Source organism: Balaenoptera acutorostrata, chromosome 5 (assembly GCF_949987535.1).
Source record: "Balaenoptera acutorostrata chromosome 5, mBalAcu1.1, whole genome shotgun sequence".
Classification (NCBI taxonomy): domain Eukaryota; kingdom Metazoa; phylum Chordata; class Mammalia; order Artiodactyla; family Balaenopteridae; genus Balaenoptera; species Balaenoptera acutorostrata.
In genome coordinates this window covers 113839513-113857507 of record NC_080068.1, presented here as the reverse complement: position 1 = coordinate 113857507, position 17995 = coordinate 113839513, and the positions used below count along the sequence as shown (strand labels likewise).

Here is a 17995-nt window from a genome sequence, read left to right as displayed (position 1 = left end):
TTCCCCCAGATATGGTCCTGACCCAGTGTTCCCTATCTCAGCAAATGACAACACCATTCATCTAGCTACACAGGGCAGAAATCTAAAAATCTTCGCACTTCACTCCCTCAGCCCTACCATAGCTCAGCGAGTATATCACCAACTCCAGATGGCATCTTTAATTTCCAATTATTTAATTCTCAAAACTTCTTTCCATCTCCACTATTACCCTGCTCCCGCCTCTCTCCTGGATTATACCAACCGATTCCGAATTGGCTTACCCACAGTCACTCTGCCCAGTGCTGCCCCCATCTATCCATTGCCTACTGTGCAGCAAGAGTAGTAGTTCCATACCTGGTTTGACCACTTCCCACTTAAAATTCGACGGCTTTGCATTCCTCTTGGGATAAAAAACTAAACAAAATGTTTAACACAGCTCATTAGGCCCCAAGTGATGTGACCCCTATTTACCTTTGCCGATCTTGTCTTGCCCCACAGCGTCACTTCTTGCCCCTATTCCACCTGCTCTGGCCTTCTTTCCGTTATTCAAGTGTACCTTGCTCCCTGCTGCAAAGAGACCTTCACATATGGTTTCCCATGCCTGAAAGCATCTTTCCTGCCTTGTTTCCCTAGTTAGTGCTACTCGTTATTCAGATCTCAGCTCAAACCTCACTTCCTCAGAGAACCTTCCCCGACTCCCTAAAGTCTAAGCCCTCCTGATATGTTCTCAGAACCCATGTGCTGTGAGTTCCTCTCACTTTTTACAGTAGAATACATATCTTCATTGGTGTGATTATCCATTTAATGCTGCATCCTTTCCTAGACCCTGAGTTCCATGAAGGCAGAAACTATTTCTGATTTGCTCATTTCTGCATCCCAGTGGCTAACACAGTGCCTGGTGATAGTAGGTACACACTAAATATTTGTTAAGTAAATTGAATGGATCAACAGTTAAACATTAAACAATATTCAGGACCTCTGATCCTGAAAAACAACCAAAAGTAATATGAAGCACAGCATTCTTGGAACTCTAAGTTTAAATAAAAGCATCCTGAACACTCATTAGTTCCTAGGACATCACTGTTTAACTGTAAGGTGATTCCCTGAGAAAGTGATGGTAGATACCCAATTTGCTGGAAACCACGAGGTGAAAATTGATATGAAAATAGAGTGAGGCATTGGGACAGGCAATATTTAGCCCATTCACCATTTCAACCAAATTCTAAAACAGCTGCTGTGTTCCAGGTATAATACTCAACACAGGCATCTATCTATAGATGATAAGACCCTATCTTTGACTTCAGGTAGCACAAACAGGAAGAAAGGCTTGTGAGCAAATAAATACAATGCAAAGTTAGGATGAAGTCAGTTTTAAAGGTCAGAATGATGAGTGCTGTGGTCTTCACCCTGGGAACCTCTGGGGTTCTGTGCTCTGACTCCCTATTTCCTCAAGCACGTTTCTTGCTAGAGGCTCTCTGGTCTCTGCTTAAACACCTTCAGTGCCGGTGCTCTTACTTCAGAGGCAGCCAACTCATTCTACTTCTGGCATATCTGGTAATTAGTAAGATCTTTATGTCCCTAATATTGAGCAGTTAGATGAACTACTCCTCTCTTCATTTACCCATGGACTTTAATTCTGTCCTAAGAAAATTTAGTTGCACTGCTTCATGACAGCAAAGATAAAAAAAAAAAAAATCCGGGAAAATGAAAAACTTCCTTAAAAAGGGAGAATTTAAAGATGAAGCATCAGAAGTCCAATTTAGAGTTTTTTTTTTAATTAATAGCTACTTTATTTATTTATTTATTTATTTATGGCTGTGTTGGGTCTTCGTTTCTGTGCGAGGGCTTTCTCTAGTTGCGGCAAGCGGGGGCCACTCTTCATCGCGGTGCGCGGGCTTCTCATTATCGCGGCCTCTCTTGTTGCGGAGCACAGGCTCCAAACACGCAGGCTCAGTAGTTGTGGCTCACGGACCCAGTTGCTCCGCGGCAGGTGGGATCTTCCTGGACCAGGGCTCGAACCCGTGTCCCCTGCCTTAGCAGGCAGATTCTCAACCACTGCGCCACCAGGGAAGCCCGAGAGTTGTTTTTTTTTCCTCAATATATTTATTTCCCTTTTCCTTTGTGTTACAGAATCAGCAAAATTCGTCGTTACCAAATATGGACATCATTTACAGACTTGATAAAACCTGACTCTCAGATAGCTGTTCAGTTGGTAAATCAAATTATTATCCACGATAAGTACAATGGAGCCACCTACCAAAATGACATAGCTTTGATTGAAATGAAAAAACACCCAAGCCGAAAAGAATGTGTGTTGCCTCATTCCGTCCCTGCCTGTGTCCCCTGGTCTCCCTATCTATTTCAACCTAATGATAAATGCATCGTTTCTGGCTGGGGTCGAGAAAAAGGTATGTTTTACAGTTTGTTAATCAGAATCCAGGGGCTGAAAAATGAATAGGAATAGAAATGCATAGGAGCCAATCTCCTAGTGTTCAGAGAGAAACATTCCATCAAATCCAGAAAAGTGAATGTCCAGCCAAGGCCAGCTCACAGGCATAGGACCTGTGTGGTTGCACAGCACCCTGGGCTCTGGGCACCGAAGAGCCTTGTGCTTGGTGTAATGCACTATTGTCACCATCAAGAAATTCTTAATAATTTTTGCAGGGGTCCCACCTCACATTTTCAATTTTCACTTGGTTCTGCAAATTAGGTAATTGATCCTGACCTAGAGTTTCAAAGGATACCTATACTCTGTGATACAGAATGTACATTGAGGGGTAACCATTCACCAAGAAAAAAATAGAGTGACGGGGGACATATAGCATGGACTTTCTGGATTTGTTGGAATGATATGGATGAAAGATAAAAAGGTTTTCAAAGGGATAGTCATAGTATATGCTGAGTCAGTGATCCCACAACCCTTCAGCTCTCTCCGCTGCCCTCCCCTATTCTCCATGCCTCACACCTCCACATCCCACAAAGAGAAAGAGAACATAAAGAATTCATTCTTTGAGCTTCTAAGAAGACTTGAGGGGAAAATTCATATGAATAAGAGATGTAGACCCTTAGGGACAAATTATTAGAAAAACATGCTAAATTGGAGATAGATTATAATTAATTTAGGCAATGCTTTTCCCTTCATCTCGAAGTCAGCCTAGAAATTTAGCTTCCTTTTGACCTCTTAAACTCTCTTTGTAAATAACTTCACTGCATTAGTCTGATAGACTCTTATTCCAACACATTCTTTATAATTGCCATATTGAAAAGTATAAAATATGCATGTAAATGAACCTGGATTTGTGGTATGTTTGAAAACCCAAGATTTACAAAATACTAAAATTTTATTAGTAATCAATTCATCCAGAAAGTATTATGTCCTTATATTCGTTCTTTTTTTTAATTACATTTTTTATTGGAGTATAGTTGATTTACAATGTTGTGTGAATTTCTGCTGTACAGCAAAGTGAATCAGTTATACATATACATATATCCACTCTTTTTTTAGATTCTATTCCTATATAGGTCATTACAGAGTATTGAATAGAATTCTCTGTGTTATACATTAGGTTCTTGTTAGTTATCTATTTTATATATAGTAGACTTTATATGTCTACTATGTCATATGGCAATCCCAATCTCCCGATTTATCCCTCCCACCCCCTTTCCCCTTGGTAACCATAAATTATGGTTATATGTCAATCCCAATCTCCCAATTTATCCCCTCCCTCCCCTTTCCCCTTGGTAACCATAAGTTTGTTTTCTACATGTGACTCAATTTCTGTTTTGTAAATAGGTTAATTTGTACCATTTTTTTAGATTCCACATATAAGCAATATCATGTGATATTTGTCTTTGTCTGACTTACTGCACTCAGTATGACAATCTCTAGGTCCATCCATGTTGCTGCAAATGACATTATTTCATTCTTTTTATGGCTGAGTAATATTCCATTGTATATATGTACCACATCTTCTTTATCCATTCCTCTGTCTATGGACATTTAGGTTGCTTCCATGTCCTGGCTATTGTAAATAGTGCTACAATGAACATTGGAGTGCATGTATTCTTTCGAATTATGGTTTTCTTCGGATATGCCTAGGAGTGAGATTGCTGGATCATATGGTAGCTCTATTTTTCGGGTTTTTTAAGGGATCTCCATACTGTTCTCCATAGTGGCTGTACCAATTTTTATTCTCACCAACAGTGCAAGAGGTTTCCCTTTTCTCCACACCCTCTCCAGCATTTATTGTTTGTAGATTCTTTGATGATGGCCATTCTAACCGGTGTGAGGTGATACCTCATTGTAGTTTCAATTTGCATTTCTCTAATAATTAGTGATATTGAGCATCTTCTCATGTGCCTCTTGGCTGTTTTTTTTTAAATATCAACATTTTAATATTTTATGTTATTTTATTTTAGCTGCACCTTGTGGCTTGTGGGATCTTAGTTCCCCAACCAGGGATTGAACCCTGGTCTTTGGCAGTGACAGCGCAGAGTCCTAACCACTGGACAGCCAGGGAATTCCATGTTCTGTTTTTAAAAACTTTTATTATGTACATTCACATGTACTCACAAAAGTAGAGATAAAAGTAAAATAAACCTACCTTTCCTCACGCAGTTTTCACAGTTATCAACGTTCCACCATTCTTGTTTTAGCTCCCTGAAAACTGATCACAATCACAATAGGATAATTAGGAAAGCTTATTCATAAAGGAGTTAATAACAAAGATGTAGGTGGGAGGTTGGGGAACCACAAGGGCTATGCAGGAACCCAGGACTAACAGTACCAAAACTGAGACCTTTCCTAGATCTGAAGGTATAAGGTGAAGGAGAAGTTACCAGAAGGAGAAAGAGTCTTAGGTAAAGCAGGCTACCTTGAGAGAAGTAATGACCTTGGGTTGAAGGTTATAGCCAGCCCCAATCTCACTATCCTCTCTCCTTCCCTTCTTCCCTCTGCTGGAGTCCTCTGCTGGAAAGCAGCTGGAAGCCAGAGGTGAAGGCATTCCTATGGAGGCAATCCCTCCAGCTCAGGCTCTCAGGGCAGAAGGCAGGGCATTGAAGGGTGGAGAAAGGATCCGAATGACAAATCAGGAGCTTTTCAACATATTCCCCCACATGCACTTATTTTTTCCTGGAGCATATCAAATCAAATCCCAGCTATCATGTAATTTTACCCATGAATACTCCAGTATACATCTTTACCAGGTAAGGACTTAAAAAACAAAAACAAAACCACAACACCCTTCATACCCAACAAAATAAAAATGATTCTGTAATATCGTCTAATAACCAGCTGTGTTGAATGTGCCTTAATTATTTACAAAAAATTTTTACTATCAGATTATTTCCATTGGGATCCAAACAAAGTCCACACATTGCATTCAGTGGCTATTTTTCTTAAATCTCTTTTGATCTAGAACAGTTACCTCTTCGTTTCATTTAAAACGTATTTATTTTCAATGAAACTGGGTCATTCTTATTTTAGAATTTCCACACCTTGAGTTTGGATGATTGTATCCTTGATGTGGCATTTAACATGTGCTTCTATTCCATATATTTTCTATAAACTAGTAGATATATTCTTATGCACTGATTTATTTATTAATCAAATGTGATTCAACACATTTATTGAGCCCTTTCTGTGAGTGCAAGATAGTAAGGCTAAAGTGCTAAGATCTCACTGATGAAAAATATGGACGCAGCCAACAAACAAGAGGTGCTGAGGCTACAAAGTGGGATGGCAAAGGCCAGCTCTCAAGGGACTTACAGTACAAAGGCGCCATCAGACGTGAATGCCACCACCAGACAGCAGAACGTGACGGAGGCTTCAAGAAGCATACAAAACAAGAGTTCAGGGGAGGAAGCAATCTCCCGAGTCTTAAAAATCACTCACATGTTACAAGAGCTCCCAGTTTTTGAAGGCTTATCCTGAGTTAGGGGAAATAATAAATTACTAATTTTTGAAAAGCTGTTATCCTGAATAAGGTAGTCATCTTAAGACTAACTTGAAGTAGGAGTTGAAGGAGAAAAAAACTCTTTCCTGATTTGCTACATACATTGGTGGATTCGTTTCTTCCTCTGCTTCCCAGAAGAGAAGAATATTAGTCCTCCAGTTAACTACTACGTGCTCAATACACTGCTAGGGTCTGTGGCGGTGTCCTCTCAGGATAAGCAAGAGGTCTCTGTCCCCAGGTAGTTTAGAGATTAATTGAGGAGCCAAGTCATTTGGCATAAAATATTTAGTGTATAATAGAATTACTGAGTTCCTGCATTAATTACATAAATATTTATTAAGTAACTGATTTGTGCTAGCATGAGGCTGGGTGCTGGTGCAGCAGTGAATGAATCAGGCTTAGCCCCTGCCCTCTTAGAGCACATAAAAATTGCTGCAAGCTGCGAGAAAGGAAGAGGGGAGACAGGGCAAAAGTTCACTCCTTATACCTGAGACATCTCACCCTGTGTTCTTAGGTTTTTCTCATCTTCCCTGGACTGTCAATCAGCAACCGCACCTGGTCCTTCTCTTTCCTTGGACCAAGTTCAAGTCCCAAATCTGTGACTTAAAAGGAAAGGAAATCCTAAATCCTCTTTCAATCGCTTTCAAATCATTTAGGAGATAGAGTTCCTCACAGACACAAAAACACATAGATACTGGTAACTTCATATGTACTTCCTTCATCTTAAATTCTTATATTAAAAAGTTGTTTTCACTCTAACAAGCACTTTCAAGGAAATAAGGGACTGTAAGAAGACAGGAGCTATTTACATAAGCTGATAACAGATTTCTAACCATCCCCCACCCCTGCCACTGGACTCAGTGACCAGAGTGGAAGGAGTCTATCCTATTCATCTCACAGTACCCAGGCCAGATGTTCAATAATGCCCTTTGACTATTTTTAGAAAGACAATTCTAGAAACTGGGGATACCAGCAGTTGTATGACTAAGTTTGCTAATCAGTTATCCTCATAAGTTTACATATGTATTAAAGAAAATATATATTCTTATATGTTCCTAATGGTTTACTAAATTATGAAAGTAAATACTTACTTAGAGTTCTCATTTGTAACTTCAAAATGTCTATTTGTTTTCTCTCTTTGTTTAGATAACCAAAAAGTCTATTCACTTAAGTGGGGTGAAGTTCACCTAATAGCAAACTGCTCTAAGTTCTACCCAGGTCGCTACTTCGAAAAAGAAATGGAGTGTGCAGGTAAGCACTGAGAGGCTTCTCAGAGATGTCTCTAACGCACTAACCAAACATGTTTTTCCTCCCCACTGAGTCACCCCCTTTATCTGGGCCTCCAACTCTTTCCTTTGGCCTCTCTCTGGCTGTTGCATCATCAAACGTTTTCAGTCCCTTTGCCTCAGCTCAAGTTCCACAGTCTAATACCAAGAGGAAAAATCTTCCTTAAGCCATTATGTGGCAGTCTAGCAAGGTGATTAAGAGCACAGCCTCTGGAACCAGACTGCCTGGGTTTACATTCCGGTTTTTACCAATTACTACATGTGTGACCTTGAGCAAGTTTCCTCATCTGCAACCTTGGTGATCTTAATAGATGAGGAAAGTGAGATGCAGAGCAGTTATATAAGTTGCCCAAGTCTTACAGACAAGAAGTGGTATATTCGGGATCAAAACCCAGACTTCGAAGTAAAAATCCAAATGATCTCATTTCAAATGCGTCCAGTTGGAAGTAAATTCTCCCTCCTCGGAAATCCCTTTATGCTTCCCACGATACCTGCCACTCTCTCCTTTAAGATCACAGGGGTGCTACTGCCACTACCTAACACAACTACAGCAGTCCCTTCTTTTGTTGGTGACCCAAAGACAGGGTACCAGCCAGGGTAGTGCATTTAGGACACTTTATTTTTTTTTATTTATTTATTTTTTTAAAGAGGTAATACAGGCACAGGGTTTTTTTTTTTTTTTTTTTTAATTAATTAATTAATTTTATTTATTTATTTATGGCTGTGTTGGGTCTTCGTTTCTGTGCGAGGGCTTTCTCCAGTTGTGACAAGTGGGGGCCACCCTTCATCGCGGTGCGCGGGCCTCTCACTATCGTGGCCTCTCTTGTTGCGGAGCACAGGCTCCAGACGCGCAGGCTCAGCAATTGTGGCTCACGGGCCCAGCTACTCCGCGGCATGTGGGATCTTCCCAGACCACGGCTCGAACCCGTGTCCCCTGCATTAGCAGGCAGACTCTCAACCACTGCGCCACCAGGGAAGCCCTAGGACACTTTATTGAAACCACTTATAAATAGTGGGTTATAGAAAAAGGCAGAGTTATTGACCTCCTATAACTTCTTGGATACAGTGATTTAAAATCTTAGAAAGTCATAAGAGTGAGAAGAAGGTAAACAGGCCATTTCCTGTGCCCTCCCATCTTAAAATGGAGTTCAGGATTACAGAGGACAAAAGGAGAGAATAGCACAAAATCTACCAAGGGGCAATAGCACAGTTAAGAGGACAAGCTCCGAGGTCTGGCTGCCTGGGTTCAAGTCCAGGCTCTGCCACTTATTAGCTGTATGACCTTAGACAAGTTAGTTAACCTCTCTGTGTCTTGTCTCATCTTAAAATAGGGATAATAATGATACTTCTCTCATAGGGTTGTGGTGAGGATTAAAACAATGAATGACTAATACATATTAAGCACTCAGTGATCACTAGGTACTCCTATTATTTTCCCACTCAGCCTGTGATGCTACTTTCAGATTGCTATCTCATCATAGTATATGCTTCCACAAAGTAGAGGAAGCAGGGGGAAGCACTTGCTAAACTTGGAGAATGAGTAGAAGACACAGCATTTCCTAGCCTGCATCTCTACAAGTCCGTGGGCCCGCTCTGTAAGGGAGCGCATGTGTTATTGCCTGTTAGGAAAGTGTAAGAAAGTCAGTGTCAGTACAGGCATTGGTGGAAGAGGCAGGAAGTCGGCATGGCAGCCTAGACAAATGGAAGTAAATGTGTGATTTTCTTTTTCCTTGGTCTTTCTCAGGTACAGATGATGGTTCTATTGATGCCTGTAAAGGGGACTCTGGAGGCCCCTTAGTCTGTAAGGATGCCAACGATGTGACTTATGTTTGGGGTGTTGTGAGTTGGGGTGAAAACTGTGGAAATTCAGAGTTCCCAGGCGTTTACACAAAAGTGGTCAATTATTTTGACTGGATTAGTCTTCATGTAGGAAGGTCTCGTATTTCTCAGCACAATGTATAAAACATTGTGCTCTCTCTCTTCTTTCTACTCTTTTTGTCTCAGGAGTTACATTTTAATTGAAATGATACTGCATAAGTAGTACTTCTTCAAGGAAAAAAAATAAAGGCAATTTTATTGGACATTTTTTAAAGGTCTCTACAAAGTTTATGCCATTTTGGAATTCTGTACAATTCTCAAATAAATATTCTAGTCAAGCATACATAGTTTATTTATTAGAAAATGTGATTAAATGATCTCTTCATACAGGAGTGCTGTATTGACTGTACTAAAGGTTTAGCTAGTTGGATTGGCTTCACATAAGCCTGGTTCAAACCCCAACCCTACCACCTACTCCTTGCTTGACCCTGGTCAATTTATTATCTTTTCTGTGTCTCATTTTCCACTTTTAAAGTGGAAACCGGAATTTTGAGAAAATGAAGCTGCATGCTAAAGTAAAATGTTTGGCATGATACCCGTTACAGGGAAATAACGGACCTCACAGCTCTTGTCCCATTTTTCTGCTTCTTTAAGTATTCAGAGCTCTTGAAAACTTTGAGTTCCTTGTTTCACAAGTTCTCCTTGACCCTTTCTTTAAACGTCCCCACAGATACCACGACACAACCACTGACCTCCTTGGTGCCAAACCTCACAGCCAGGAAGCCATGTTCGCCTCCCCCCAGCCCCGCAGCAGCAGCACTACGCAGTCAACCCCTCAGGGCGTCACACTCTGAGGCCTGCTGCCTCCCCGGCTGCTGGTCTCAGCTTCCTTCCCAGCCTCTTCCTTCTGGTCGCCTCTCTCATTCTGTGTCATCTAGATTCAGCTTTAAATCCCACCACAGTCCAGCGGCGCACAAATCCATGTCTCCAGCCCTGACCTTTCCTAGAACTCCAGACTGTATCTCCTGAGCATTTAACATCTCCTTCTGGATATCTAAGAGCATTTTCAAAGAAAGAAGGCCAACCCCAAACTCTGCCCCTTCTTAAACCTCTTCCTCCCTCCTTAGTAAATCCCCCATGGCCTCAGCGTAGAGTGGGCACCCGGTCTCTTTCTATCACATGAGCCTGCCTTAATCCCAGTGTAGCACTTGTCATCACCCAACGTATTCTGCTTTCATTGTCTGCGTCTTCACTCACCAGCCTACTGGCCCCACTACACTGTAAGACACAGGAGAAGAAAGATTTTGGCTTCCTTTCATCAGCATCCCTAGCACTTTGTTCATAAACAGTGCTCACTGCTTTTATTATTATTATTATTTTTTAAAGCACAGCTATCATCATCCTGAAGGCAGAGGTATATTTTTCACATAAATATTACCTTTAAAACCTGAGGTAAAAAGAAAAAAACAAAAAAACAAAAAAAAACCTGGGGTCCAGTTCTGGATACAGCCCAATTGTTTTAATAATACAAATGCCCATTTCTACATATATTCCAAAATCAGTCACTGCCCAGATTTTTTTCCTTTTAAAAATTTTAGTAAAATATACATTAAAATGTTTTTTTTTTATCATTTTAACCATTTTGAACTGTACCGTTCAGTGGCATTAAGTACATTCACATTTTTATGCAACCATCTCCAGAAATCTTTTATCTTCCCAAACTGAAACTCCTGAAACATTAAGCAGTAACTCCTCCTCCCCTCCCATGCTGCCCATTTTTAATTCCTTTTGTCATTGAAGGCAGGAGAATATTTGGTTACTTATAACTGTGAAAGAAAGAACCCCAAAGTAGTGATTTACATAACAATTCTTTATGATTTTGCTCTTGCATCTGGGGATTGACTGGGCTGGCTGGACAGTTCTTCCATCCTCTCATGCAGCTGCCATCAGACGGGGCTGGGACAAGGGTCATCTCCAAGGCTTCTTCACTCATGGCTCGTGTCTGGTGCCTGGGCTGGGAGACTCAACAGCTGGGGTTCTCAGGCATCTCTGTCTATGTGGTCTTTCCACATGGGCACTCAACATGGTGACTTGGGGTTGCCAGGCTTCTTATATAGCAGCTAAAAAGTGTCCCAGGAAAACCTGCGGAACCTGCACTGGCTTTTTATACCTAGCCTGGAAAGTCATTTAGCCTCACTTCCATCACAAAGACCTGACCAGGTTCAAGGGGAAGAAATATAATCCATCTCTTGATGGGAAGGGTGTCAAAGAATGTGTGGCATATTTCAAAACCACCACCTTGTCCTGACCCAGCAAACCTGGAGCATGTGGCGCTTTAGCAGGTGTCTGTTTATGAGCAAAAAGAGAAGAGTACTAAGGGCTGCAAGCTGGGAAACCCAGCATATGGGCACCCTCAGCTGATCTTAGGAGGGAGTAGCATCGTGGCCCTTTGAAGGACCAGTCTGCACAATGACTCGAGACCTGGAGCCTTCACAGCAGAGTGGATCACGGTGGGGCATGAAGTGTGAAGAGCCCGCTTCTCCACAGTGACCCTGTGTGGCAGAGACCAGGAGCAGCAAAAGTGGGATGACCTGACTTCTGGGCTCTCCCAATTTAGAGGTCTGTTTGAGGGCTCCTGGTTGCACACCACAGAAGCCAATAGCATTGGTTTAATGAAAAAAAAAATAGATTTATTCAAATATATCATGCAGTTCACAGAATCTCCAGAAAAGCCAGAAAGATGGAGGCTACAAAGACCACTGTAGGACCACTCATCAGAGATTCCCACTGCCACTAGCTTGGGTCCAAGGATCTATGCACAGCTTGTACTGCAGAGGCTGGGCATTGGACACTACTGCTTGACCCTTTGCCATCACTGCTTCTGTGAGTTAGCATGGTCTTCCCCGAAGGCAGTCAACAAACGGAGGTCATCATCTCATTTAACCCTGGTCTCAGAACTCACCATCTTATGAGGGAGATGGGAAAATAAATTATAAAGCGTCACTTTGCCAGGTACAATGTTAAGGAAACCTCATAGGAGAATCATAAATCAGCCTTAAGAGTCCAAGAAGGCTTCCCCAGAGGTGAGCTTAATCTGAATTATGGAAGAACTTTCCAGGCAGATGCAAATGCAAAGGCCCTGTGGCTTGAGGAGCCAAACTCAACATCAAGGGGACAGAGAGCAATTCAGCATGACTGGAGCCCAGGGCGCAGCTGAGGAGCTGGAGAGGGAGGAAAGGCCAGATCAGGGAGGGCCTCATGCCAAAGATCTGGCACCAGTGAAACACTCTGGAAAGTTCATGCTGGAGGCATTGAGGAAGATATACTGGAGGGAGTGAGATGAGTTAGGGAAGAGAGTTGAGATTATAGGAGTAATCCAAATGAAAAATGATGAATGTAGAAACCAAAGCAGGGCACTTATAAAAAGAATGGGACTAATTCTAGATATGTTAAGGAGTGAAACAGATGACATCTGGGGACAGAAGAGGTAGGGCACTAGGCAGAGGGATAGAAGTCTAGGATAATTCCCAGGTTTTCTCTTCGATAATGGGGTGATTGGTGTTGCCACTGATTGCAGAAATAAAGGGAAGAAAGGAATAGAAGTAGGTTTAGTTAGTTAGGGATATTTTGAAGCTGTGCTATCTATAGGATCCCAGGGAAGACAAATAGTAGGAAATATAAAGCTCAAAATCAACCAGAGGTTTGAAAGTAGCCAGAAACCCTACCGAGAGAAACCACGCACCTGAATTTATCCTGATGGTCTAAAACCTGCGATTTCACCTAAGCAGGTTCCTTTCCATCTTCTCCAGTGTTTCCTCTTTGTGTGCCAAGTAATCATACATTCTAACCACAAACGTCACTTGAAAATCTCTCTTCCTGATTGTTATGGTCTGAATGTTTGCATCCCCCTGTGAAAATTAGCAAAGGGAAACCTCACTAAAATGGGAGTTGAGAGGCTAGAAGGGCGAACTCTCATGCACATACCACTCCATATATCAATCAATAGTACAGATCCCAATAGGAAGAGACTACTTTGCCTTTCCAGCAGGAATTGACACCACTACTTTACTACCACCAGCAGAAGGAAAAAAGATTTTCTCCTTGCCTGGCAACAGCTCAGCCAATGAGAGACTGTCACAAATCAGCCAATGAAAAGCTACTATACTTCAAGCTCCTAGTTTTCTCCAATGGACTTTTTGTTTATAACAGCCCCTGCCAACTTCCCCTTCTCCTTTATAAAAGTTTCCTCTCCTTTGCTTGCATGTGGACTTGCATGTGGTTCACCATAGTTGCATGTCTTGAAATGTAATTATTTGCTGCTCCAGAATAAACCTGTCTTGCTGGTAAAATAACTGGGTGTTTTATTGTTTTAGGTTAAGCCCCCAAATTTATATGTTGAAATCCTAATACCCAGTGTGATGGTATTAGGAAGTGGGGCCTTTGGGAGGTGTCTAGGTCATGAGATTGGAACCCTCACGAATGAGATTAGTATTCTTATTAAAGAGACCTCAGAGATCCCACACCTCTTCCACCATGTGAGGACACAGCGAAAAGTCAGCAGTCGCAACGCTGAAGAGGGCTTTCTCCAGAACCCCACCATGCTGGCACCCTGATCTTGAACTTCCAGCCTCCAGAACTGTGAGAAATAAACTTCTGTTGTTTATAAGCCACCCAGTCTGTGGCATTTTATTACAGCAGCCCAGAGAGATTTGTCTGATGGTAGACCTCCCCAAGCAAAGAGCCATTACCTTCAACACATCACGGAACCAGCTCTTGTTCACAGATCTGATACAGCCATTTCTTGTCCTTCACTTCATTCCCAGCTCGAAAGCTATTCAGCCATTGGGCGTTTTTTGTTTGTTTTTTGAGTTTGGTTTTTTTTTTTTTTTCTTTCTTTCTTAAAGGCAGAGACTGGAACCTAGCACTTATTTCGCCTTAATCTGAGCCTCTTATAGAAACGAACCTTCCAGCCTTAGCACTGGGTAAAGATTGATCATTATGGCTGGAATTGTTTCACCATGTGGCATTTATTTTCATCACGATAACACTGCTGAGGCCATTTAATGAGATGTTGGAAAAGACTAAAAACAGAAACTGCCCTTGATCATTTGTATTTTGTTGATTTTGCATTATTTCACACAACACAAAGGGTTGCATAATATCCTAGTTTCCAAGCATTCTGAGTTAATACGTTACATTAAACCCAATAAATTCTGCATTCTTACTTCATTAATACCATCATGTTCCATGATGTCCATGTCCAGTGAAGAGATCATTAGGGGTATTTAGAAGGGTATCTGACTGATCATGCTTATAACTGTACTTGGAAGCTCTCTATAAAAAACACAGCCTAGGGACTTCCCTGGTGGAACAGTGGTTAAGAATCCACCTGCCAATGCAGGGGACATGGGTTTGAGCCCTGGCCCAGGAAGATCCCACATGCTGTGGAGCAACTAAGCCCGTGTGCCACAATTACTGAGCCTGCGCTCTAAAGCCCGCGAGCCACAGCTACTGAAGCCTGTGTGCCTAGAGCCGGTGCTCCGCGACAAGAAAACCCACCGCAACAAGAAGCCCGCGCACCTCAACGAAGAGTAGCCCCCGCTCACCACAGCTAGAGAAAGCCCGTGTGCAGCAACTAAGACCCAACACAGTCAAAAATAAATTAATTAATTAATAATTTAAAAAAACAGAAAAAACACAGCCTAGTTGCAGGCACCCAGAAGTTCCCATTCCAAGGCATTTAATCATTCAGACAAGAATCAGCACAAAAACAGCATATTTTATATTTTCATAATTTGTTTTGATAATTTTGACCATAATTTCTTTCCCTAGTTCCTCTTTCTATTTTTTCTTCCTGGAACTACAATTGTGTTTTTTCCCCAGTACTCCATGGACATGTCTCTTGTGAAGTTCACCAATAACCTACATGTTATTAAATCCAGTGACCAACATCCTGTCCTCACCTTGTTGCACACCCGCTGAAGTGATGGTTCTATCTTTCTTAGACACACTGGAATGTAGCACTCTCCTGCTGCACTTGGCTGTTCCTTCTTAGTCTCCTTTGCTGCTGCTTAGTTACCTGACCTCCTACGACTTAGACCCTGTTCTGCTCCTCTTTACATGCTCACTTTTTAGAGGATCTTATCTAGTCCCATGGCTTAAAAGCCATTTCTATGCTGATGACTTCCAAGTTTATTTCCAGCTCTTATCTCACTTCTGAACTACAAATTCAGTATAAGCTTCTCAAACATGGTATGTCTGAAATTAATTTTCTAAATTTTCCCTGAAATCTGCTTCTTCTGGAATCCTCCCCATTTTAGCTGGTAAGAACTCTCTATCTTTCCAACCGTTTAAGCCAAAACCTCCATGTTATCCTTGAGTCTTCTTTCCCTTTACACCACATTCAATCCATCAGTAAATCCTGTTGGATCTACCATCAAGTTACATCTAGAACGTGACCACTTTTCACACCTCCACTGCTTCCTCCTTGGGCCAAGCCATAATAATATCTTACCTAGTTTATAATGTCCTAACTTGCTTCCTGACTTCCGCTCCTGTCCATCCACAGTCAACGTATATATAGACAAACTAGCCATTTGCTAGCAGGCGAGACCTGGAAGCTGTGGGTTTGCAACCAATAGTGTCTGTCTCGATAATAACAGGTTTTGCTGAGTAGATGAAAGTGCCCTGTAAAGAAGCCTCTTTCAAACATTTCATGCTGACTATTTGGAAGAAGAGATGAAAGTGGGTCATCTAGGAGTTATGTGATATGGTCAATCAGGGCTGACTTCACTGGCAAGCATCCTGTGCCAATGCACAAGGCCCTGAACCTAGGAGGGTTCCAGACTTGCTTTCAAAACTCCCGTTATCACCTTGAAATTCTTAATAATTTTTGAACAAGGGGCCTTGCATTTTTACTTTGTGCTGAGCCCTGCAAATCACGTAGCTGGTCCTGTGGTCAATGCCATACCCTGGTATCTGACAGCAGGAATTAAGAGGAAAAAGTAAATCTTGGAATCATTACAGCAGAACAAATATCTAATGATTGATTATGAAAAGAATGTGAAAATAAAACTTAGAATCTTGTTTTCTGGAAAGATGGCAGTGATTTCCATGAAGAACACAGTAGAAAAGGAGATTTGTTTGAGAGAAAAAGAGATTTCTATCAGCCAGAGGAAATGGAGTTTGAGAATTTAATCCCTAAGGAAAGATGAGACAAAAAAGACTAAACCTGAATCCTCAGAGCTGAGGCTGTATTTAGGGTAAAGAAATTAGATGAGATCACCAAGGAGTAAATGTATACAGAAAAGGTATAAAGGAGAGATTTGGGGCATCTATAACAGGGCTGGAACCAGGTAACATTACTATACAGTATTCTGTCTTTTCTTTCTGAAGACTTATTCCCATACCAGTGAGTTTCTCTGAAAGAGCCGAGCCTGGTTTAAATGTTCCCCTGGTGGAGCTAGGTGGGACCTCAGAGGTAATCTGGTACAACATCCAAACTTTAAAGATGAGAAAACCAAAGCTCCAGGAAGCTTAAAAAAAAAAAAAAAAAAAAAAAAAAAAAAAGAATTCTGTTTCCTTTTCCCAACTGTTGAAATGTGCTGTCCAAAAATTAAAGAAAAAAAAATCTTTGGCATCTCGTGATGGCAGAAAGAGACCTTGGGAATTCCCTGGCGGTCCAGTGTTAGGACTCTGCGCTCTCACTGCCAGGGTTCCATCCCTGCTGGGGGAACTAAGATGCTGCAAGCCACCTTGATTTGACTGGATACTGTCACATGACTGTTCTGCGGGCACCTCAACTCCTTTACTGTAAAAAGGATAATACCTCTCAAGCACATTTCTCCTCTTCCTCCACTGTAGTTCAAGTTGATCACAGCCCAAGGGTGCCTGGCTGAGCATCTGAGGGCAGACTTAAGGCAGGCCGCTCTCCACTAACCTTTTTTGTTTCTAATTCGCCCAAAGGTTGTATTCCTGAAAAGCGGTGTTCTGAGTGTGAGAGATTAAGTCCATGAAGTGCCTGGCACAGACTAAGCTCTAAATAGAGAGATAATTCTTATGAGCTCTGCACTGCACATTTATTATCAACTCATGAAGCTTGTAAGAAACACAAAACGGCAAACTAGAATTTATTGGTAATTCTTATAGAAAGGACACATCTTTTCTCAACACTCGCAATATTGCCCTGGATCTTACTGTAAAATTCTTGGAAACTGCCAGGATACTAAGATAACTATTTATAGCTCTGGTCGAAATTACTGCAATTGTTATTTAAGGATTCTGCGCTGCACTGGGAAAAAATACAGGGAAATGTCACTGGAGCCATCAAGTTACAAAATATCTTGAGTAGGAAAACTGTGCTTTCCTTTTTTTTTTTTTTTAAACTGCGTTCAAGTATGGAGTACGGCTTCTTCTTTACCAGGGAAGAAAACTCATGGTTTTATTGTCAAACCATTTTCTTCTTCCGAAATTTCTAAACTACCATCTAGCTCGTCTTTGTCAGCCAGGCACCACCACGGCCTTGGGTTAACATGTTCCAATCCCGATCCCCCAACCGCGGCCACCGCGGTTCGAGAGGACCGGGTGAGGGCCCGAGGAGGTGAGATGCGCGTTCGGCCCACGTATCCTGCAGAATCACGATTTCAAACAGCGCTCTCTGCAGGGGATTACGGGTAGGGAGGGTGGGGGTTGGCTCATTTCTCTGACGTTGTCTACACCCTGAAAAGCTTGGCGCTCAGGTGGCTGGGCTGCACCCCGACAGGTCAGATGAGGTCACAATGGTTCGCCACCTGGCTGCACCCTACAACTACCCCGGGAGCTTTCAAAAAATACCGATGTCCACTGACACCGGGACGAACTAATCTGCCTGGGGTACGGGGCCCGGCATTGGTATTTAATTAGTACAACCAACCCCTAAGGTAGTACTAACGAGGGCCAGGCGAGCCGGCCTCAGGGGCG

The 17995-nt window shown here is 42.0% G+C and overlaps 1 protein-coding gene across 2 annotated transcripts in view; it reads left to right on the top strand.

Annotated features, from left to right (window-relative positions):
* CFI (complement factor I) overlaps positions 1 to 13369 on the top strand; it is a 48607-nt gene extending 35238 nt beyond the window's left edge. Inside the window, exons 15-17 of one of the 2 annotated variants that reach the window (XM_057546913.1) lie at positions 2110 to 2387; positions 7080 to 7184; positions 13083 to 13369. In XM_057546913.1, coding sequence (XP_057402896.1) covers positions 2110 to 2387; positions 7080 to 7184; positions 13083 to 13189 — 490 coding nt within the window. In that variant the 3' untranslated portion in view covers positions 13190 to 13369. Of the gene's footprint in view, positions 1 to 2109; positions 2388 to 7079; positions 7185 to 8963; positions 9381 to 13082 lie in introns of those variants that run through there. The other variant, XM_007191025.3, reaches the window with a different exon arrangement.
* Positions 13370 to 17995: the final 4626 nt, after the last annotated feature.